Here is a 20034-nt window from a genome sequence, read left to right as displayed (position 1 = left end):
ATCTGACTCCAGAGGGTGAATTAAAAAAAAAAAAACAACAACAGAACAGTGAGTTCAGTTCAACGACAAAAATACATTTACTGAGTGCTATGTCGTGGGAATTCAAAGATGCAAAACCAGCTCCTCATCCTAGGAAAAAAGCTCGGTCTCCTTCAGGAGTCAACAAACGTGCTGGCAGTGGCCAAGGCAGTGAACAGTTTGGGTTTTACAGGCCAAGAGGTGAGGTGCCCAACTGCCAACAATCGTTCCCCACCAAAGGCTCAAAACTTTTCTTAGCAACCAGGCCATACCAAAAAAAAAACAAACAAACAAAAAAAAAGGTGGTAGGCTGAATTTGGCCCTCGGGCTGTAGTTTGCAAACCCATGGACTGGAAAAAAGAGAGCCAGACAGATGCCGTTAGTGCAAAATCGTGTGTGAAATGATACAGGTGAGTCCCGTGTGCTAAGGAGCAGAAAGGGGGGGAATCTCCCCTTTGGAAGAGGACCTGGAACACTGCCCAGCACACAGAAGGCTCTTGATCATGCATTCAACATTCAAGCACCATTTACGGAATGCCTGCTGTATGCCAGGTGACCCAGAGGTGGGGATACACGGAACTCACATTCCTGCGGAGGGAAGGAGGCAACAGGTAAATAAGGAGTGAATGGGGTGGGGTAAGGGAGGCGTGAACATACACTCTGCAGAAGAGGTGGCACCGGAATTGGCCAGATGAAGGACACGGTTACCAGTAACCCATGAAAGGAAGGAGGAGATGGGAGAAAGGGGTACATGGGAGTCATCTTGCCTGCATGTGGCCACAGGCAGCACCTCCTTCAGCAAGGCCAAAAGCACTGCACAGAAGGCAGGGAACAGCAAGAGAGAAAGGTGGAAGGGCTAGTCAGGGCCAGGGGTCCTACAAACAAGCCCAGAGAGGAGGTGAGCCTTGGTTCTGGTGACCGGTCAAATTCTTGCACAAGGGACCAACACCATAAAATCTTTATGTCACTGGCTTTTTGTAAAAAGCCCACTTAACTTAAAAACATTCGGCCACGAGAGAGAGGAAGGAATAATGACTCTCAATCCTCCTTAATAATTGAGTATCATTTTATCCAGCAGCAAGAGCAAAAGTGGAATGGGAATCATGAGTCTGCTATTCTCTCCCTGAACTCATTCATTCAACAAAACCCAGCGTTTACGAAGCAGGATTTCTAGCCTGAGCTGCTTTAGTTGTAAGAACGTAAACACACTAATGAACTAATCTGAGTGTACAACTCCAAGCTTTTACGGGTTTTCACAGTATCATATACTTTTCACATAATTCAACGTGTCTTTTTAATAATTTACCACCGCCGAGATTTCCCATAGCATTCCAATGATCTCTACTGAAACAACTTTTTCAAATAGGTTCCATAGGGTTTCATTTCAATTAATTCTTGTATTTAATTAAATTTTGTCACAGTAACAGTCAGTAGAACTGACGCTAGGAGGGAAGCACCCAGACACTAATAATGTCTTCTAGACAGAACACACAGCAAGTGGTGATGAACTGGACCACCCCTCGGTTGCTCTGAGGACTTCCAGACTCTCCCAGTTTGGGCATCTCACGCTAGGACATGAGTGTTTCATGTGCCTCATTTTCACCAAACACGGGACTAAATTCAATTCGTGGGCCTGAGCCCTATCCTGCTAGAGACCCAGAGCCTCAAATGTTTGTTATGTCAAAACATGTGCAGAGGGAAGGGAGGACATCCATTTGTTCATCATGATCCCAGGGTCCTGGGATGGAGCCCCAAGGGTCCTGGGATCCCAGCTCAGCAGAGAGTCTGCTTGTCCCTCTCCCTTTGCCCCTCCCTCCCATCAATCTCACGCTCTCTCTCAAATAAAATTAAATTCTTTAAAAGAAAGAAAGAAAGAAAGAAAGAAAGAAAGAAAGAAAGAAAGAAAGAAAGAAAGAAAGAAAGAAAAAAAATGGGGGAAGAGAGTCCAACATGCACAATTCTTTTCCTGCCTGAACATTTCTCCTGGTCCCACTAGGGGGCAACAGGAAAAATCTACACAGACTGTCGTCCTCTTCTTCCCAGGGAGTTTCTCAAGGCGTTGCTGGAAGGCAGATCATAAATTCAACATGGCCCTCTGTGCCAATGAGCGTTTCCTTCACCTGAGCTTGCCCCGGCTTTCCCAAACATAAATTTACACATTGTCTTGGTTTTATTACTAAAATTGAAGTTGGTGGCCTGACCCAAACGATCACTGAGCTTGTGTTCCAACCTTCCAGACCTGGCTGTAAGTCTTCTCTTGTACTTAACTCAAAGAGAAGTATGTATTTTAAGTCTTATTAGATAATAACTGTATATGTATACACGGGGATGTTGGCGGGACAGAGAAAAATCAGGGGGATTATGCTGGAAGGGCTGACGGGTGATTCTTCCTGGGCACACATGGAATTTATCCCTTTCTCTGGCACACAGACTTTCTAAATTCTTCACAGGGATTCTTTTTTTATAAGCATGAGGTGCTCTTCTAATAAGAAAGAAGAATAATAAATTAAATTAGCTCCGACTTCTAAGTGACCAGACCCAGATCTTTCCCTTCTACAACGGAGTCTGATTTACGATCAGTTAATGTGAACTCTGCCTCTCCCTGTCCATCTGCTCAACCTCAACAAAAACCCCTTTTAATCCGCTGCGCTCGCAGAGCAGATTCTGACTAAGGCCAGCAGGCCGATCCCTCAGACGAGGTCTTCTACTGTATCTGTCCGCCAGCCAGCAGGCTCCGTCCTGGGAGGGGGGCAGCGGGAGCCACTCAGCCAAGAGGCCACTAGTATTTCTGAGCCATGGCTCCCTCGTTAGCATGTATTTGGGGGGTTGGGGGGGGGGCTCTGCAGCTTCCACAAATTTCTTTAAAATTTAAAAAGCCCCCCCACCCTCGGGTGAATGACCTGCTGTCACCTTAAGATTCTTAATAACTTTTCAACAAGGGGCCCCACCTTCTCATTTTACATGGGGTCCCCCCAAATTACATAGCTGCCCCTGAACAGAAGTAAAAGCATCCAGTAACATCTCCAGGACACGGTGCACAGGAAAACCTGGCCGCCCTCTGAGAACGGAAGGGAGAGGCAGAGATCCTCAGATTCTCCTGCTCTATCGAGCTAACCCCGCAGTCTTGACCATAAATTTGGATTTCCCTTTCCACGTTGCCACTTGCTGGCGATCGACAACGTGCCGCCGTTCAGGGCTGCGGGCAGGGCACCTGGTTCGCGGGGGTCTGCATACGTGTGTGTTCTGAACGAGGACAGACGTAAAACCAGAAGAATGAAAAGCAGGAAGAGTGGCAGGAAGAAAAGAGAAAGGAAAGCAGATACCAGGGTGCACAGTGCAACGCTGACGGGGCTTTCCACCAGCCACGTACCACGGCCCGCTGTGGACATCTGAGCAAGGGCCCTCGCGGTGGCCCCCGCTGCCGTGGCCAGGGTGGCAGAGGGAGAAAAGGGGGACAAAGTGAGACTGACAAGCCCGGCATTCGGGCGCTGGGATTAACCACAGAATGAAAAACACTTCAAATTGTGGAAAGGGCTCCAAACACATGATTTCTGACCTTACCTTAACCACTCTTCTGAGTTTTCTACAAACATTCTTGCAAAAAAAAAAAAAGACAGAACAAGGTACAGACGCACTCTGGCAGAGCTCCCCGTCTACCTCACAAAAGTAACACGTCTCCAGTGAGTATTCAAAGAGAGGAGGACAGCTTCCTGCTGCCCATTCTCTGCCAGGAAGAAAACACTCTCCCGACACCCCACTGAGAAGTCAGCATGCACACTTCCCAAGCACTGCTTCCCTTTTTGCTCTCACCTCCCTTGAGGTTCCTACGGCCGAAGGAGGGCAGCCCCATGGGTGTGCAACCTGCGTGTTCACACGGGCCCCCCCACCCTCGGGTGAATGACCTGCTGTCACCTTAAGATTCTTAATAACTTTTCAACAAGGGGCCCCACCTTCTCATTTTACATGGGGTCCCCCCAAATTATGTAGCTGCCCCTGAACAGAAGTAAAAGCACCCAGTAACATCTCCAGGACACGGTGCACAGGAAAACCTGGCTGCCCTCTGAGAACGGAAGGCCACAGCCCTTCCCCCTCCCCAGATCGCCCTTCTGTTCTGGGTCCCCTAACACCCAGCCTCCAACCTCCAGCCTCTGGGATTTTTAGATACATTTGCAGAAACTTGAACAGAAGTTGGCTAAGAGATTTTCACAAAGGTTAAGTGGAAAACTGTCTGCTGGCCACATCCTAAATCATTAAATGCCTTCTATAAAATAAATTCATCCCTTGCAGCTTTCGACACTCTACCCGAGTCACCTCTGAGCCAGAGTTCGTAACAGGGAACAAAATTCCAATTACAAGAGCTGTTTATTTCTGTAGAGATGGACCCCAAGCCTTTCATAAGCAAAGCTATTGAGCCCAAACCATGCTTTTCATGGATGACAGCTTCAGGATAAGAGCAGTTTGTCTCCACTGCAGGGAGAAACCAGATGTTTCCCTTGAGTCGAAACAAGCAAATGACAATTCAGTCAAACTGCAGAGCAGCCCGCAAGAAAGAAATTTTTTAAAAATAAATTCCAGGGCACTCGTATGTGTGGGCCTCTATGTTGACCCCAAACACCTCAAGCCCTGCTTCTATTTTTCAACGCGCACGCAGGACATTGATCGCTTTTGCTGATCGCGAGCCGCGATGTCTACGCACCAGCCCTGGTTAATGTACTACTCTCGCGCTCACACTCTGTGACAGTGATGAGTTGTAAATGCTATAGCGTGTACGTTTCCTGGGGTTGACATTAAAACGCCTCTGCGGACCCAGCAGAGCTCCTGGGTTCCGAGTTGAAATTTTCATATTCCAATAGAGTGGTCTGCATTCCCCGGAGCCTAAGAAAAGACTTATTTGAAAACAAGCAAAGGGTTCAGATGTATTATTATAAATTCCGTGGCCGCATCCTGGGTCTTTTGTTTCAAATAGTGGGATCTTAAAAAAGAAAGGCTGAGGTTTAAGTGTAACGAGCTTCTACCCAACAGAGGCTTTTAAAATAAATATATAAATGGTCCTCCCTGCGTCTGGTGTCCAATAATGAAGAACCAGACCCACGCCGCTGCAGTGGTGGGGCAGGGAGGGGTAGACACCTTTTGGGAAAGATAACAGTGCCATGTGCATGTGAGATTATTTTCAGGGGGGGTTTTGGTTCTTTTTTAATTAAACAATACATCGGTTCACCAATGATTTGTAATAAAGTGAAACTGAGTACTCTGAAAAAAAACAAAGAAACATATGGGTCTGAAGTAACTTTGCATCTGTCAGAGAATGTATGAGCAAGTGTCTGGCAAGATCTGTTTTAAACAAGACTTGTAAAAGCGAATGCTCTGAATCTTAATGAGGGAAGCTTGGGCAGGGGAATCCTTTGCTTCCTGAACTGCCTGTGAGATCCTTAGTAAAGGACTTTTGTAGTGCTTTTGCTGTAGTTGATATCGAAAAGACCATTACTGTAATTCTCTTCTCTAAAAAAAAGTTTAAAACAGGGATGAGCCATCAGTGTAGGGACAACTTAATGCTGGGCACCCTGCAGATCTGATCTTTTCTTCTGGACTGGAGGCCTCAGCCTCTACCATGTCACGCCAGACCCTGGATCAGGCCAAGAAGCCTAAGAGCTTGATCCCCCCTCTTCCCATTTATTGGAGCGGGAGGTATTGAAGCAGCACTCTAGGTCTTGCACCTGGCACTGTCCAATCAGTGTCAGATGTCAGCTGGGATGGGAAGAATAGCCCAGAAGCCCGGAACAAAACGGGTCCCAGTGATCAACACAAGTGCTACCCAGTGAATGTTGAATACAGCAAACTGAGGACAGTCCGGACTTCTAAATGAAATGTTTCACTATATATAAAGGTGCTTAGAATGAAAGTATTCCAGAAGCTGTCTGCACAATTTTCCACTTATCCAGGAAATATTTCCCCTCCAAATGCCGAAATCATGTTGGTGTACTGTGACGGGGTTTACGCTAGTAAGTATCTGAAACTTAAAAAAATAAAATTTGTAAAGTATAAAACATATCTTTGAAAACACAAATGGTACTTGTGTTTAAGAACACAGAATTTCAATTTAGTTAATTACCCATGAGCTAAACAATGCCCCATTAATAACGCATCCTCCCCACATGATCCTACTTTCTCCTGATGAACTCCAGTGGAATAAAACTGCCAAAAAGAAAAACAGAGATAGACTTTGACCTCAAAATTCAGTCACAGGAAACACAATCCTAAGTCATGGCCCAAAATGGATTTTGAATTAAATTGAAAAAAAAGACAGCACTCTTTAATGGATCCTCAGGTTATTCAGTACCTGGGAAAGGTGAACAGGGCACTTGGAAAGATGCAGAACTATCTGGAAAGAAATGGGGAAGATCAAACGTTTCAGCTGGTTTTTAACACCACCCAGTACTCCAAAACTAAAGATAGGAGGGATTCTCTCCATTTCACCTGGACCTTTGGCTTATGACTTATGGCTCCTGGGGTGCCCAGATGTCCCCAGCGGGAAAGAAGCATCAGCAATTGTGTTAATTGTGCCTCTGTTTGCACTTTCTTTCAAAGCTAATTATCCGCGTGCCTCATTTAGCCCTTGATCGCAGGTTAGTCTGGAAAACATGCCTGGTAGGAAGACCTACGAATTCCGAATTCCTCGGGTGAAACTGCTAACCCAACTGCTGCTCGCCACCCGGGATAATCAAGGCAAACCCCTCCAGCCCTAGAATTACTTTTGGTTTAGGTAAGACACGTTAGAAAGAGAAACAATCCATTTACTAATTACTCTTTCCCCACCCAACCCCAATCCCTGCAGTAACAAAATGACATTTCGCTAGTGGTCAGCTACCACTTCGAGACCCTCTTTTCTTCGGCTTTGGTATTTCCAGGGCCTCTGAACTCTTGCTGGCAAAGACAGGTCTAGAAAACTCGTAAGGGCCTGAGAACCTCCTTCCAGTCTGATCATGCTACAAATGTGGGTTTCGAGGAGAAAGAGAGGGGATGCTTCTTTATCTGAAAGCAGGATCCCTACAGGGTTTTCGACAACTTTGTCTAACAATAAGTTTGTCCCCCTCAGAATGAGGATGCTTGGGGCACGGGAGTGGCTCAGTCGGTTAAGAGCCCAACTTGTGATTTAGGTCATGATCTCATGGGTCTTGAAATCGAGCTCCAGGTTGGGCTCTGCGTTCAGTGGGGAGTCAGCTTGAGATTCTCTCTCCTCCCCCCGACCCACTTTCTAAAATAAATGAATATTAAAAAAAAAAAATGAGGATGCTGGATTAATAAATTCCTTTGGACTCAGAAACATGTTTTAAAATGATTTCAATCTAAAAACCGTTCTGTAGCATACATATTAAGGCTGACCATCACAGCTACGGGTGAGATGGTCCACGTGGAGAGTGCCAAGCCCAGCTCCTGGCACGTCGTGGGGGCCTAGACCTACCGGCCCAGGATGAGCGTTCAGACAGGCCTGGGTTCGAGTCCCAGCCCTGCCCTCAGCTCGCCACACCGTCTGAGACGCGGTGCCTCCCCTGAGCCTCTCAGTGTCGGTCTATAAAAGCCACCTCCACACGGCTGTTTAAGAGAGGACACACTAGACCCTGTCCAGCATCTGGCTGGCTTGCAGTGGGTAATCTTTCATTTTTTTTTCCACAGCTTTCCAATTTTGACAGAATTTTTCGAACACTTCCAAAGCCACCTACTCCCTCATATGCCTTGTACACAGATACCTAGACCACAGAACGGACCTTCCCATGGTGTTAGGCCCTCGTTGACCTCCGTGGTCTTCTCCTCTGTTTTCCCAGAAGGGAGACTCAGGAAACATGGCCTAAGTGGGAAGAACAAGGTGGAGCCAGAAGCTGGGGTATGCACCCCACACTCCCAGCCACCACACCTACGGCCTTTGGGAGACTCTTCCCCAGGGCCACTTCATGCCTGTGCGCTCTGGGTACTAGCGCGGGGCGCTGTGCTCAGAAGGGTCCTGGACTTGGCTTCATGCTTGCCTGCAGCCATCTTGAAATTCTTAATTTTTGAACAGGCCCCACATGTGCATTTTGCACTATGCACCACAAACACGCAACCAGTCCTCCTCTCTTCCACCCTGTAAGACTTAAGATGAAGGTCAACTCTTCTGAGAAGACCTATCAGCTCCTCTCTGACTGGCTCCCGTAACCTCCCATGACCCTGGCTCATGCCTCCATTTACTGATTCACACCCACCAACATTTAACGGACCCCAGCTACAATACCATCGCCACTGGCTTTCTTGAGCAGACACCAAATCCCAGGCAAGTGTTATGTTCTTCTCACACAAGAGTTATATTTAGAGCAGCTCTCGTAAGGTAGGCACTATGATTACCCCCAATTTACTGACAGGTGAGGGACCTGCTCACAGAGCAGGGTGCAGGGGGCAAGCAGGACTCCTGAGTCCAGGCAAAGCACAGGCTCAGAACCACTGTCTTAACTGCCAGGCACTGTGCTCAGAACCAGGCATGCTCCCACCCCTGACATGTAAGTATTAGTTGCATTTTTAAAATTATCTATTTAAATGTCTGGATACTTCAATAAATTACAAATTCCCAGAATCCCCAGCCCCTTGTGTTCACCTCTGTAATATAATATGGAAGCCTATCATAGACTTGGGAAGTGTGATAGTCAAAAAAACTCTCAAGAAAACGAAGAAAAGGTCATTTTGACGTGAAGCATTAAAATACTTCAAGTATTTCTCATTAAACCGTGACAACATTAAAAATTAATCTAATTGCTGTGTTGTTTTAGATAACAAATTATTCGAATGAAGATATCTCAATGGAAGTAGCAATTAACAACAACAAAAAAACAAAAAACCAAAAACTATCATCCATTCTTCCTCACAGTGATGAGTGCCTTACTTCCAGGATTTTTAGTTGTTTAAAATCCACTTTTTTCTCAAAGTTTGAAGTTTTTTTCAATTTGATTACCATAATGCCTCTAAAACTCTGGCAAAGTCCCAACAGTAAATCTGTGCCATCAGCATTCCTGAAACTATATTAACTCTTGCTAAAAATGCGTGCCATGAATCTAATTTTGACACATCAGACAAGCACAAGTTGAGGGACGAGCTACAAAGCAACTGTCCTGAAACTGGCCGGTCCTTTTCAAAATGTCAGCGTCGTCGCATCAAAGAAAACCAAGGAGCTATGCCACGCTAGAAGAGATTAAGGAACAAGGACAATTAAATGCCACCCGGAAAACCTGTACTGGTTTCTGCACCAGGAAAAAAATGCCATTAAAAACAGGATAGTTTAGACCCTGGGGGGTGGGGGATGGAAACAACAACAACAAAAATCAGGACACTTCAAGAACAAATGGCAAATCTGGAGTAAGGACTGTAGATTAGACTAATAGTAACGTACCAATATCGAATTCTCTGATTTTGACAATTGTACTGTGTTGTGTGAGAACAATGTCCTATTACGCATTAGGCACTGAAGTATTTAGGGGTAAAAGGAATTAATGTCTGCAGCTTAATTCTCTAATGAGAGAGAGAATATTAAAGAGCAAACGTGGCGAAATGTTAACAATTGATGAAGAGCACGGCGGAGTTCATTCACCACGTGACTTTTGCAACTTTTTTCCTAGCTAGAAATTACCACCCCCCAATTTTTAAAATTTTATCAGCACAAGGACTGCTATTATTAGCCAGGAAATGATGCAGAATGCAGGTAAATCCTGTGGCCTGTAATCCAGTGATCAGGAACTCGATATTCCGGTTTCTAAAGGTTTCTGAACTCCAAAAATAGTGTTGAAAAATACATTTTAAGGCATCATGTGATACAAAAGGAACCGGTCCTGCGTGGATATACATACACATATTTGTTTCATTTTGCGTTTAAACTTACTAAACGAAGACCTTGGTGAAAAGCCTCACTCGAGAAAATTAGTAAGTAATTAAACAGTAAGGTCAAAAAAGGCTTCTTTCTCTTCCTCTCTCTGCAATCTCCCAGTTGGGGCTTCCTACTGTGGCCCTTCCCCGCCCCCACCCCCAAAGTGTATCAAATAACGAAACTCACCTCGATCACTTTCTGAGCTGACAGTTTCTTCAGTGTTTTTGGGGTCTTTCAAAACAAATGACCGAGCAGGGGCTGGGTTAATATTCACAACTCTGCTCGGTTTCCCCTACTGTCGCATTGGCATGACAATGGAAACCAGGGGCCACAAAAGGAGACCAACAAAGGAAGACAAGTTTTTAATGCTAGAGCCATCTGCCAATTCTCCTTAGGATCTTTCCAAGAACTGAGTGAAGATAAAGCAGGGGCTGAGAAGGGGGTCTGCAAGGGAGGGCAGAAAAATCATTCACGGGAAAAGCAATTGCAATATGAAAAGAACCAAAGAAGGTTTGGAGCCTGGATAGATGAATGAATGGAATCCCTCTAAATAGATCCACCGCACCCTCTCCAATGGGGCTTTTGTCGGTTGCCTAGCATTTTAAATGTTATAGTCAGAATATGTTATTAAGGGAGGATTTAATATACACGAACCACAAAAAAACACCCTGCAGAGGGGTCTTCTGATTACCCACGTGGAAAGCCCAAGCCACCTGCCTTTGCAAAGATTATGCTGGGTTTTCTTTCTTTATGTAGCAAAATGTCCTAAATACAGTAGTTTAGCAATAATAAAGCATTTTTATACCAACTCTACATCCCCCACTTCTCCCAGAGATTTGTAAAACGTTAAGACCACCAACTATGAAAATCTATTTAAATGCACTAAACGAAATACGTTCATGCCCTCGGGGGATTTTGTTTAAAAAAATTTTTTTTGAGCCTAAAACATATTCTTCTGACATTATTCCTAGAAGAGCAATTCTATGAAAAACCCTGAAACCACGTGTGGACGCCTTCTTGGGAAGACTAAAGCATCGGAAAGCTTGACTTGACTCAGATACGCCTTCCCTGAGACATCTATCTCATCTTTTTCAGAATTCATAACATCCTGAAGGTAAGGCACAGCTTTTCTCCGTCTCTGCTGCTCCTAAAACATTACTAATCCCTGATTGGGATCAGTCATCTTCTGGAATTTTAGGTAACACGCCTTCATTTCTGAACACATCCTTACAGGTAATCTCCTGTAGAATTTGTAGCTGAAATAGAAGTTAACATTGGCTGGGGTGCTTTGTGGGTTTTCAATGGGGTGTTTGGGTGGTTTTTTTTTTTTTTAATTCCACCAATTTAAAATGCATGCATCTTGCAAGGGATTCAGTGATTAAAGGCTATCTAGTCGCTTCTCTTTGGGTCTGACTATATACACTCCCCACCTTAATTTTCAGGATTTATAAGATGCCTTTCAAGGAAATCTTCACGGATGCAGTGTTTATATAAATCTAGTGCCTATTTAAAAACTAATGTTGCGAAGTTGCAGTATTCATTTTGTAATGTTGAAAGAATATCTTTTAAAGCTTGTAGGACAGACTTTGCAGCCTCCAAGGCCTGAAAGAGAGGGGCTCCCTCCTTCCCTCCTCAGTCAGCCCAGGGACAGGCAAAGGGACAGGGTTAGCCAGAAGAGGATACCCAGTGAACAAAGTTTAATTCCAGGCTGCTGACACACAAGTCGGCCAACAGGCCTGGCTCTGAGAGAGACTGTGGCAGCCCCGAGCACACGCTGGCCTCCCTGGTGCCAGCAACTATGAGTGACTGTCCCACCACGCAGCATTTGCACGCCCACCAGCCCCGGGCCTTGAACTCTGCTCCCTGACTGTGCACAGCCCGTGATGGAGTTGCAACCCTGTGGCCCCAGGCCGAGCGGCAGGTGGCCCACGCAGAGCTGGGAGGCTGACCTCTCGCTGTGAGCCGGCTGTAGACCTGGCAGTTGACTTCCCTGTCCCGCACATAGCATCGGATCTCCTCTACGGCCTCCCGGATGACAGTGACGGCCAGCACGAAGCCCTGCAGAGAGAGCGGAGAGAGGGTGAGCCCTGCTGAAGGCGACCTTCCTCTTCTGGTGCTTGGGACAGAAAAGGCCAGAGGCCACACCGGACGGCAGCAGGGCAGGGTCTGCTAATTACCCCAAATGCATATGCCCCAGCAAGCCCACTTCTCCGACTCCTTCCTACACACATGCCCTGGCGAAACACTCACTGACACACATATACCCTGGCAGCCCTATTCACCACCACTGCAGGGTTTCTAAGAGGAAAAGGGGGTCCGTCCACAGGCAGTGACAGAGGGATGGCGCCTGCTGACTCGGCATGTGCTGGGCACCCTTCCAACTACGTTAGACCCCCACAACAACCCCATGCTCGTGATTGCTGAGACGGAGCCTCGGAAGCACAGAAAGGTGGAGTCATCTTGCCCAAGGACATGAAGCTCCTAAGTGACTGCCAGGAAATCGGGCCCCAGAGTCCCTGCTCCTAACAGCCACATTGTTCTGCATCCAGACAAACTTGGAAAACCTACTAGCCAGTACAATGGAGCACCAGGAGACAGAAAGAGTGAGATCCGTCCCACGTACTGACCTGCCAAGGAGGGAAACCAATTTCTCACAACGTACAACGTCACACCGTGCACACAAACAACACGGGACAGCCACCATCCTCTGTGAAGAGCTCCCAATTTCCACAACTAGCGGCTAGATTTCTTTGCAAGGAAGGGACTGAGAGGGAGGAAGGGGCCAAAGGGGACTTCGGTCTTCTTTGTACTGTTTTAAATCCTTATAAAGAGAACACATAGAAGTATTAATTGCATAAGTAGCAACAAATAAAAAGAACACTGGAAACTGCCCAACCTTTCGTGGGCCGGGTACCCTAACTCATAAAATCTGGTGGGGACTGGTGTATGAGTCAGCCGTAACAAGAATCTATTTCCATCTAGATTTCTCCTCTCGTGGCAGTGAAGGCAAGAACACTCATTCATTTCTCTTACAAAATAGCCTTGTCATCTCTTTTTAAAGTCATTTTCTTAAAAATACGGAAAGCACCATCACCCTGAAGGTTAACAGCATCCCTTGAGCATCTCATTTTCATACCGTTTACTCCGTGAAATATATTAACTTCGATTCAAAGGACTTTAAATCTCTTATGTAAATCTAGCCAGGGATGTGCGGCTTTGTGAAACTCCTCCGAGGGCTCATTCATCTTTACAATCAAAGGATTACTCCTGTTTCCAATCAGATGTAAAGTACTAGCTGCAGCCAGAGCAAAACGGGTACACTTCAGAATAAAAGCATAACCGGGCCAGGAGGGGCGAGGAAACCTGTTCTGGGAGAGCGCAGACCCGGGGTGCAGGACCCCTCCCCCTCCCAAGCTGCCGTTTTTTTGTTGTTCTGGGCCAGAACCCAGGTGTTTGCTGTTTGTTTTTTCAAATGTTCCAGTTTCTAGTTCTCTCTGCGTGGGCCTAAATCCCATTGATGCTTGTGGAAAGTGTGTGCTCATACAAAGACAGAGCCGCTAACCTCCTTGCTGCAAATAAACACCGTCTCTGAAATTATCATATCTGCTCGCCCCACCCCACCCCCAAACACACAGTTCCCATTAATCCCAGAGGACATGCCATCCCTTAGGCTAGAAAATGCTTTCACAAAGAAATGCAAATGTAGTCCAGAAATAAATCCCAACTATGCAACTTCAGAGGTCCTTCACAGCCACAGATATTTAGAGAGAGGCTTTAATAGGGAGGCCTGGGGTTGTCTGAGCTTGTAAAGGAATCAGAGGCAGTGATAGCCTCTGATTAGCACCCAGACAAGCCATTCTGAAGGTGCTAAGCCTCCTTTTGTAAAGTTGTACATCAAAAATAGATTTACTAAAGCAAAACAAATCTATGAGCTAGAAATCAGAAAAGCAGTTGCCTCTGGTTAAGGAGGGGGTGACTGAAAGGGGCGTTAGGGAACCAGGGTGATGAAAATGTTCTGTATTTTGACTGAGGTGCGTTTCCATGGGTGTTGACAGATGTCAACACTCACTGCATTGCGAATACAATATCTGCATCTTACGGTACACGGGGTATATCTTAGTACCAAAAAATCTAGGGTATTTGGTCTTCATACAATTTTATGGATCATTTCAGCTATCTATTGAGGAATTTCTCCCTCTAATATATTAGTACCAAGAAAAAAGTTATCAAAAGCAAAATCTTGGGGCCCCTGGGTGGCTCAGTCGGTTAAGCAGCTGCCTTCAGCTCAGATCATGATCCCAGGGTTCTGGGATCAAGACCCCACATCGGGCTCCCCGCTCAGTGGGGAGTCTGCTTCTTCCTCTAACTCTCCGCCCTGCTCATTCTCACACTCACTCATTCTCTGTCTAATGAACAAATAAAAAATCTTAAAAAAAAAAAAAATGCTAAATCTTCATCCAGACAATGAACAATGTCACTATTGCCAGAATTTTAAAATTCAAATGAGAGTATTTCCTGAGAATTTTCTGTCCACTGGGAGCAATAGAAGGCATCTCATCTGTAGGACTTCATTTAACTCTTCCGACAAGTCAAGGAAGCGGACATGAACGTCCCGTTTTACAGATGAGAAAACTGAGGTTCGAATTACATAATTTCTCAAAGTGTAGCCAGGAGCCACACCTCAGCTGCATGGCTCTCAGCCCTCATCCAGAACCACGGTGCTTATTTAGAACTGGGTTTGGAACGGGAGGTCTTTCGGGCTGGTCAGAGACATTTCAGAATGTGTTCTAGTCCAGAACTGGAAACAGGCTCTGTCCAGAAATATCGAGGGAAAATCGGCTATAGTCACCTAGAAATAGATGCCATCTACTTTGTCTTTGACCCCAAACCTCCTTGTCTGCACCCCCTGGGAAGAAGCAACACGAAAGCCCCACCCCCCTCGCAGTCCCAACCCTTCACAGGAAACGCGGGCTCTAAAGAGACACCATGCAGAGGCAGGAAGCTCAGGGCCACCAGAGGCTGCTGTCCACCCACCGGGTTTCTACATGCGGCCACAGTTCTGGGAAAACAGGCAAGTCCGCGGGGAGAAGGGGAGCGGGAAGAGGGGGCAGGGGCCACAGCGACCGCATGCACTGAAGGTCAGGCTTCTGCAAACTGCAGCCATCACTTCAGCGAGGAGATGGAGGCAGGAGCTGGGGCCGGGCCCTCTAATTTAGAAGGGGGGGTGCTCTAAGCCATCCCCGTCCCCACCACTTGCCCCAGCCCACCCGGACTGGGAAAGGAGGGAGAGCTTCACTGGGAATATTTTTATGTTTCATGCATCGTGTAAATGTATTCCCTTTCAAATAACTACACTTCAAAAAGGGAACCAAAAAAAAAGGCAATGTGATACATTATATTTTATATATAGACTAACTTTTCAAAAATAAGTTAGGTTTGACTCTCTATGTAGTATGTAGTAAACAGTGGAATGAAAAAACTCAAATAAAATTGGGGTATTTCATATAAAACTCTAAAGTGTCTAACTCGGGTCTGGGAACTCCAGGCCCACATTTGCACCTGTGGAAATGCAGTAGCACCTTCCATTCTGGATGGGCCAAGAGCTCCCAGCTCTCCCAAGGTTTGATTGTGTCCGCCCAGCCTTGGAGCCTGCAGCGTTCCATTCTGTGTGTAAGAACACAGCGTGCAGACTGGAATGTTCGTTACACGAGGAAAGGATGCAAACAAAAGTTTGCTCCCGCTCCCAGAGTCCTGCCCTCACCTACAAATGACAGCACGACAGCACAGTTTGCACATCCCCAAAGCCCCTTTGCTGTTCGTGTGGGAAAAATGAATCCCTTCTTTCTCAGGGCTGGAGCTGCTGGCCTGACTTGTATGCTAACGCGACACTCACAGTGTGTAGACACCCACCCACTCAGGGGTCCCTTAGCAAGTGGGCTCCCTCTACACTGTAAGTGCCTGTGCACCGAATCCTTATCATCTCCCACCTGCCACTTAAAGGAAAAAAAAAATCCTGTTATTTCTTCAAGGAGGACTTAAATATTTTCTACTTTAACAGTCTTCTCCCAATTAAAACGTTAACAATATTTGTGAACAGAGAATCCAAGTGTTCCCCCCAAGTCCCATTTAACTCAGAAATAAATAGCCTCTATTTGGAGAAGAGATGTCAGTTCCACCCTCTCCACCCCCCCCCCCCCGGTCACACTGGGCTTCCTTCTGTTCTTCGAATGCTCTGAGACCATGTCTACCGCAGGGCCTTTGCACGGCTGCTCTCTGTAGCTGGAATGCTCCCCACCCTCCTACTCTTCCGCCCATCCCCTCCTCAAGAGGCCTTCCATGGCCACACCGGCGAAGGCTGCCCCTCCACACCTTCCACCCCCACCTTCAAGCATTCAACAAATATTAAATGTGCCTGGGAGAGCCTGTCTCACCTGGGACCTTATTCTATAACCTCTGTGGCACTTTTCACAGTTCCAAATGATTTCGTCTGTTTACTCTCTATTCCCTCCGAAAACCAACTCCACGAGGGCAGGAGTTTTTATCTGTTTCATTCAATCTGTGTCCCCGGCACCCAGCACAGTGCCTGGCACACAGCAGGTACTCAATAACCACTTGCCAAAAGGAGGTAAGGGAGAGAATGGAAGGGCATTCTGGCCAGTTCTGTCTGACTTCACACACAAAGCACAGAACCTGGTACCTTTCAAACCCTCGTGCCGACAGGCTCTACGTAAACAGAACACATGATCTCAGAAAACAATTCAAATAGTACAACCCACAAAGACAGAAACTTCATCTTTCTTGCTTGCCACTGTGTCCCCAGAGTCTAGAAGGGCGTGAAATGCACAATAAGCATGTAACACCTGGTAGCTGAAAAAATGAATGACCGAACAACTGACAGACGGAATGACTCAAGAGCACAGGCTTCACCAGTCTGATCCTGGTGGTATATGAAAGAGGCTTCGACAGGAGAGGCTCCAGGCGCTGGGGGGTGTCCTCTCTCTTAAAAGGCCACATCCCGTTCCAGATGCCCGGGTGACAGAGACAAAGAAGTGTCTGTTCCCAAAGCCCCGAGGTCACTGCACAAACCAGGCCGATTTACTCACCAGGGGGACCCAGTACGTATAGAGGGCACCGAGTCTCATCTCAGGAACAAACTGAGAGCAGGCAAGAAGTAAGAAATAGAGGTTGAAAAAGTATTTGAACTGGTTAAACAGCACCTGGAACAAGGAGAGAGAAGAGAGGGAAGACAGTCACGGTCTGTCTGATGAGGTCGGGGAACCGCTGTTGAAAGCATTCCTACCCAAAAACAACTCCCACGGTACCTTCCGTGGGAACTTTAAGCACTTCTATATATTGTTTAGGGAAATACACACGGGTAATAAAAATATCATTTCTAAAAGTAAAACCATAAATAATGATACACATGGAAATTATAAATTTCAAGAGAGTGGGTACCCCTGGGGCGAGGGAAGGCACGCTGGGGGCCTTCGACTTTATCTGTTATGACTTACTTCTTAAAAACTATTTTAAGGGGCGCCTGGGTGGCACAGTGGTTAAGCGTCTGCCTTCGGCTCAGGGCGTGATCCCGGCGTTATGGGATCGAGCCCCACATCAGGCTCCTCCGCTATGAGCCGGCTTCTTCCTCTTTCCTCTCCCACTCCCCCTGCTTGTATTCCCTCTCTCGCTGGCTGTCTCTCTCTCTGTCGTATAAATAAATAAAATCTTTAAAAAAAAAAAAAAAACTATTTTAAGTACAGGTAGGCCCCTCAAAACACGAAGAGGAGGTTTTAGTGGAAAATGCCCCTATTGTAAGACCGATAAAGAAAACAAGGTAAGGGGCGCCTGGGTGGCACAGCGGTTAAGCGTCTGCCTTCGGCTCAGGGCGTGATCCCGGCGTTATGGGATCGAGCCCCACATCAGGCTCCTCCGCTGGGAGCCTGCTTCTTCCTCTCCCACTCCCCCTGCTTGTGTTCCCTCTCTCGCTGGCTGTCTCTATCTCTGTCAAATAAATAAATAAAATCTTTAAAAAAAAAAAAAAAGAAAAGAAAACAAGGTAAACCACCATCTCCACGATATGATCTCAACACCAGGAGATAAATATAGCAGAATCCCATCCTGTGTGGAGGTGGGTTCTGGCAGAGCCTGGGCCGAGCCCACGCGCCCTGGGCGTGGGACTGGCGCCGCAGGACTTGTCTGGGGCGCGGAGCAGAAATGACGTGTCTCTCGGAGGCAAAGGCAGTCGAGTGCCCTTTTCGGCCACCTCACTGTCGCTCAGTCATGGAGCTCTGGGGGGCCTTGTATTCCAGAGAGCGTAGCTACAACATGGATGACAGTGGTCCCGTCTACACCAGAACTTCCATCAATAGGAAATAAACTTTTTCCTGATTGAAGATACTGAGACTTGGGGGGGAGTTGAAGGGAGCAATGAACGCAGTCGGAGTCGCCCTAAAACAACATTAAAATTGACCTTAAGCTACGGCATTACACGTTTGTGTTTCCGTAATCTCTCCCAATAAATCAAAGAGTCATTTTTTTTTTCTCCTTCCAGCACTGGGAACCGACGGCCGCCACCGCTTCCAGAGTCAGCTGGTGTGTGTGGAGGCTCTGGTGGGTAAAAATAGGTATTCAATTTAAGTAGGGGGGAGGTTTGTAGAGTACACATCCACGGATTGGTCTAAGTTAATGTGGAAATGCTGTGACTCCAGACCAGAAAATACCAAGTAAAACAGAAACAGTCATTAGCAAAAATATCCACAGAAGTTCTCTCTGGATGGTAGGAATGAAACTGACCTCTTAAAAATTTTCTCTATATTTGTATCTCCAGACTTTCCTAGAGTGAATATGCATTTCATGATGACAGGGGGTGGCATTTAGGGAATGGTGGGGTTTTTGTGGGTTTTTTGGTGTGGGGGGTTTTTAGAAGATGAACAGCCAGTGGCTAGGGCAGCCGAGAAAACACACAGGCTCTTCTGCCACGGGGACCTGGGTCTCCTAAAAATGGTCCCTGGCCGTACGTACCCCAGGAAGAAAGGTGAAGAAGTTGTACTTCTGGTTGTTGATGACATTTCGAGGGTATCTCTGGTCCCTCTTCTCGGGGTGCCCCAACCACACAGTGCGGGGCCTGGGCTCCCCTCCGCCACAGCATCTCAGCCACTCACAGCACCTGTGGGAAAGGCAAAGTCACAGTGTCAAGGCCACGTCCACACCCGCCTGCTCTTCTCCAAATGTTTTTCTCTCAGGCATCTGCACTGGGTCAGGACAACAGCCACAAATGGGGCTTCATCCGTCATGAGAAGGGAACACAGAGCCAGGGCTTCTAAGAAGCTGTGGTCCAGATAAAAGACGGTTTGTGCCCAAGCCCAAATTACTTAATGTAAGTAATTTCAAAATGTAAGATTCATTTTTAAAATGAGATTTAAGTTTAAAAAAGCAAAGATACAGAAACACATTACCACTCTTACTTTCACATTTTGCTGATGAGAGAGGAAAGCTCGCGACAGTTAATAAAGCACCCAAGGAGGACCTAATTCAGATTTCTACCTCAATCTGTGTCTCCCAAATTGCAATTTTAATTACCCAAGTAAATGTCTGTTTGCTTTAAAAAAATTAAATTAAAAAATAAAGTACCCAAGTTTGCCAGGACGTGAGAAACAGGGGAGTCTCGCCTTAAACCACATCCATCTCATTTGAAAATCTAGCGACTTTCCAGCACCCCATGCTGTCAAGGTTGTTGGTCCCACCAAGATAACCAGGGAAAGGAGAAGGGGAAGAATCTCCTCTCCACACCCAGATCTCCTTTCAGCAGCACCCCAGAGGAGCCAGCCAGGAAGACAATGGCTCAGGGCCCAGGGTCCTCTGGAGCCGGCCCAGAGTGCAAGCTGCAGGCCAACTGACCGCACCCACTCCAACCCCGCACCCCGGCCAGCTGTCCGGGCTGTCCTGCGAGGTCAGCTCATTAGTGCACCTGCTCCCGGGTACCCGCCCCCAGGCAGGGCAATGCAGGCAGCTCCAGCGGAACAGAGACTCTGAAAACACCCCAAAAAGGCAGCTCATCCTTCTGGAGAACCCATGCATAAGGCATTTCAAGAATCACAAGCCCCATAAGCACTGTGATTGAAACACCTCATGCCAAACTG

The 20034-nt window shown here is 46.7% G+C and overlaps 1 protein-coding gene and 1 pseudogene across 2 annotated transcripts in view; one reads left to right on the top strand and one right to left on the bottom strand.

Annotated features, from left to right (window-relative positions):
* ATP9A (ATPase phospholipid transporting 9A) overlaps nt 1-20034 on the bottom strand; it is a 126536-nt gene that overhangs the window by 77792 nt on the left and 28710 nt on the right. For both annotated transcript variants that reach the window (XM_045808454.2, XM_045808456.2), the window contains exons 2-4: nt 18917-19061; nt 17002-17115; nt 11848-11956 (exon numbers count right to left, since the gene is read on the bottom strand). In XM_045808454.2, the coding sequence (XP_045664410.2) occupies nt 11848-11956; nt 17002-17115; nt 18917-19061 (368 nt within the window). The remainder of the gene's footprint in view (nt 1-11847; nt 11957-17001; nt 17116-18916; nt 19062-20034) is intronic.
* LOC123799388 (cytochrome c oxidase subunit FA4 pseudogene) lies at nt 5627-5881 on the top strand (annotated as a pseudogene).

This window comes from Ursus americanus, chromosome 22 (assembly GCF_024610735.1).
Source record: "Ursus americanus isolate L20-20 chromosome 22, mUrsAme1.1.p, whole genome shotgun sequence".
Lineage (NCBI taxonomy): Eukaryota > Metazoa > Chordata > Mammalia > Carnivora > Ursidae > Ursus > Ursus americanus.
The sequence above is the reverse complement of the archived record's forward strand: the minus strand, read 5'-3'. Positions and strand labels throughout refer to the sequence as shown.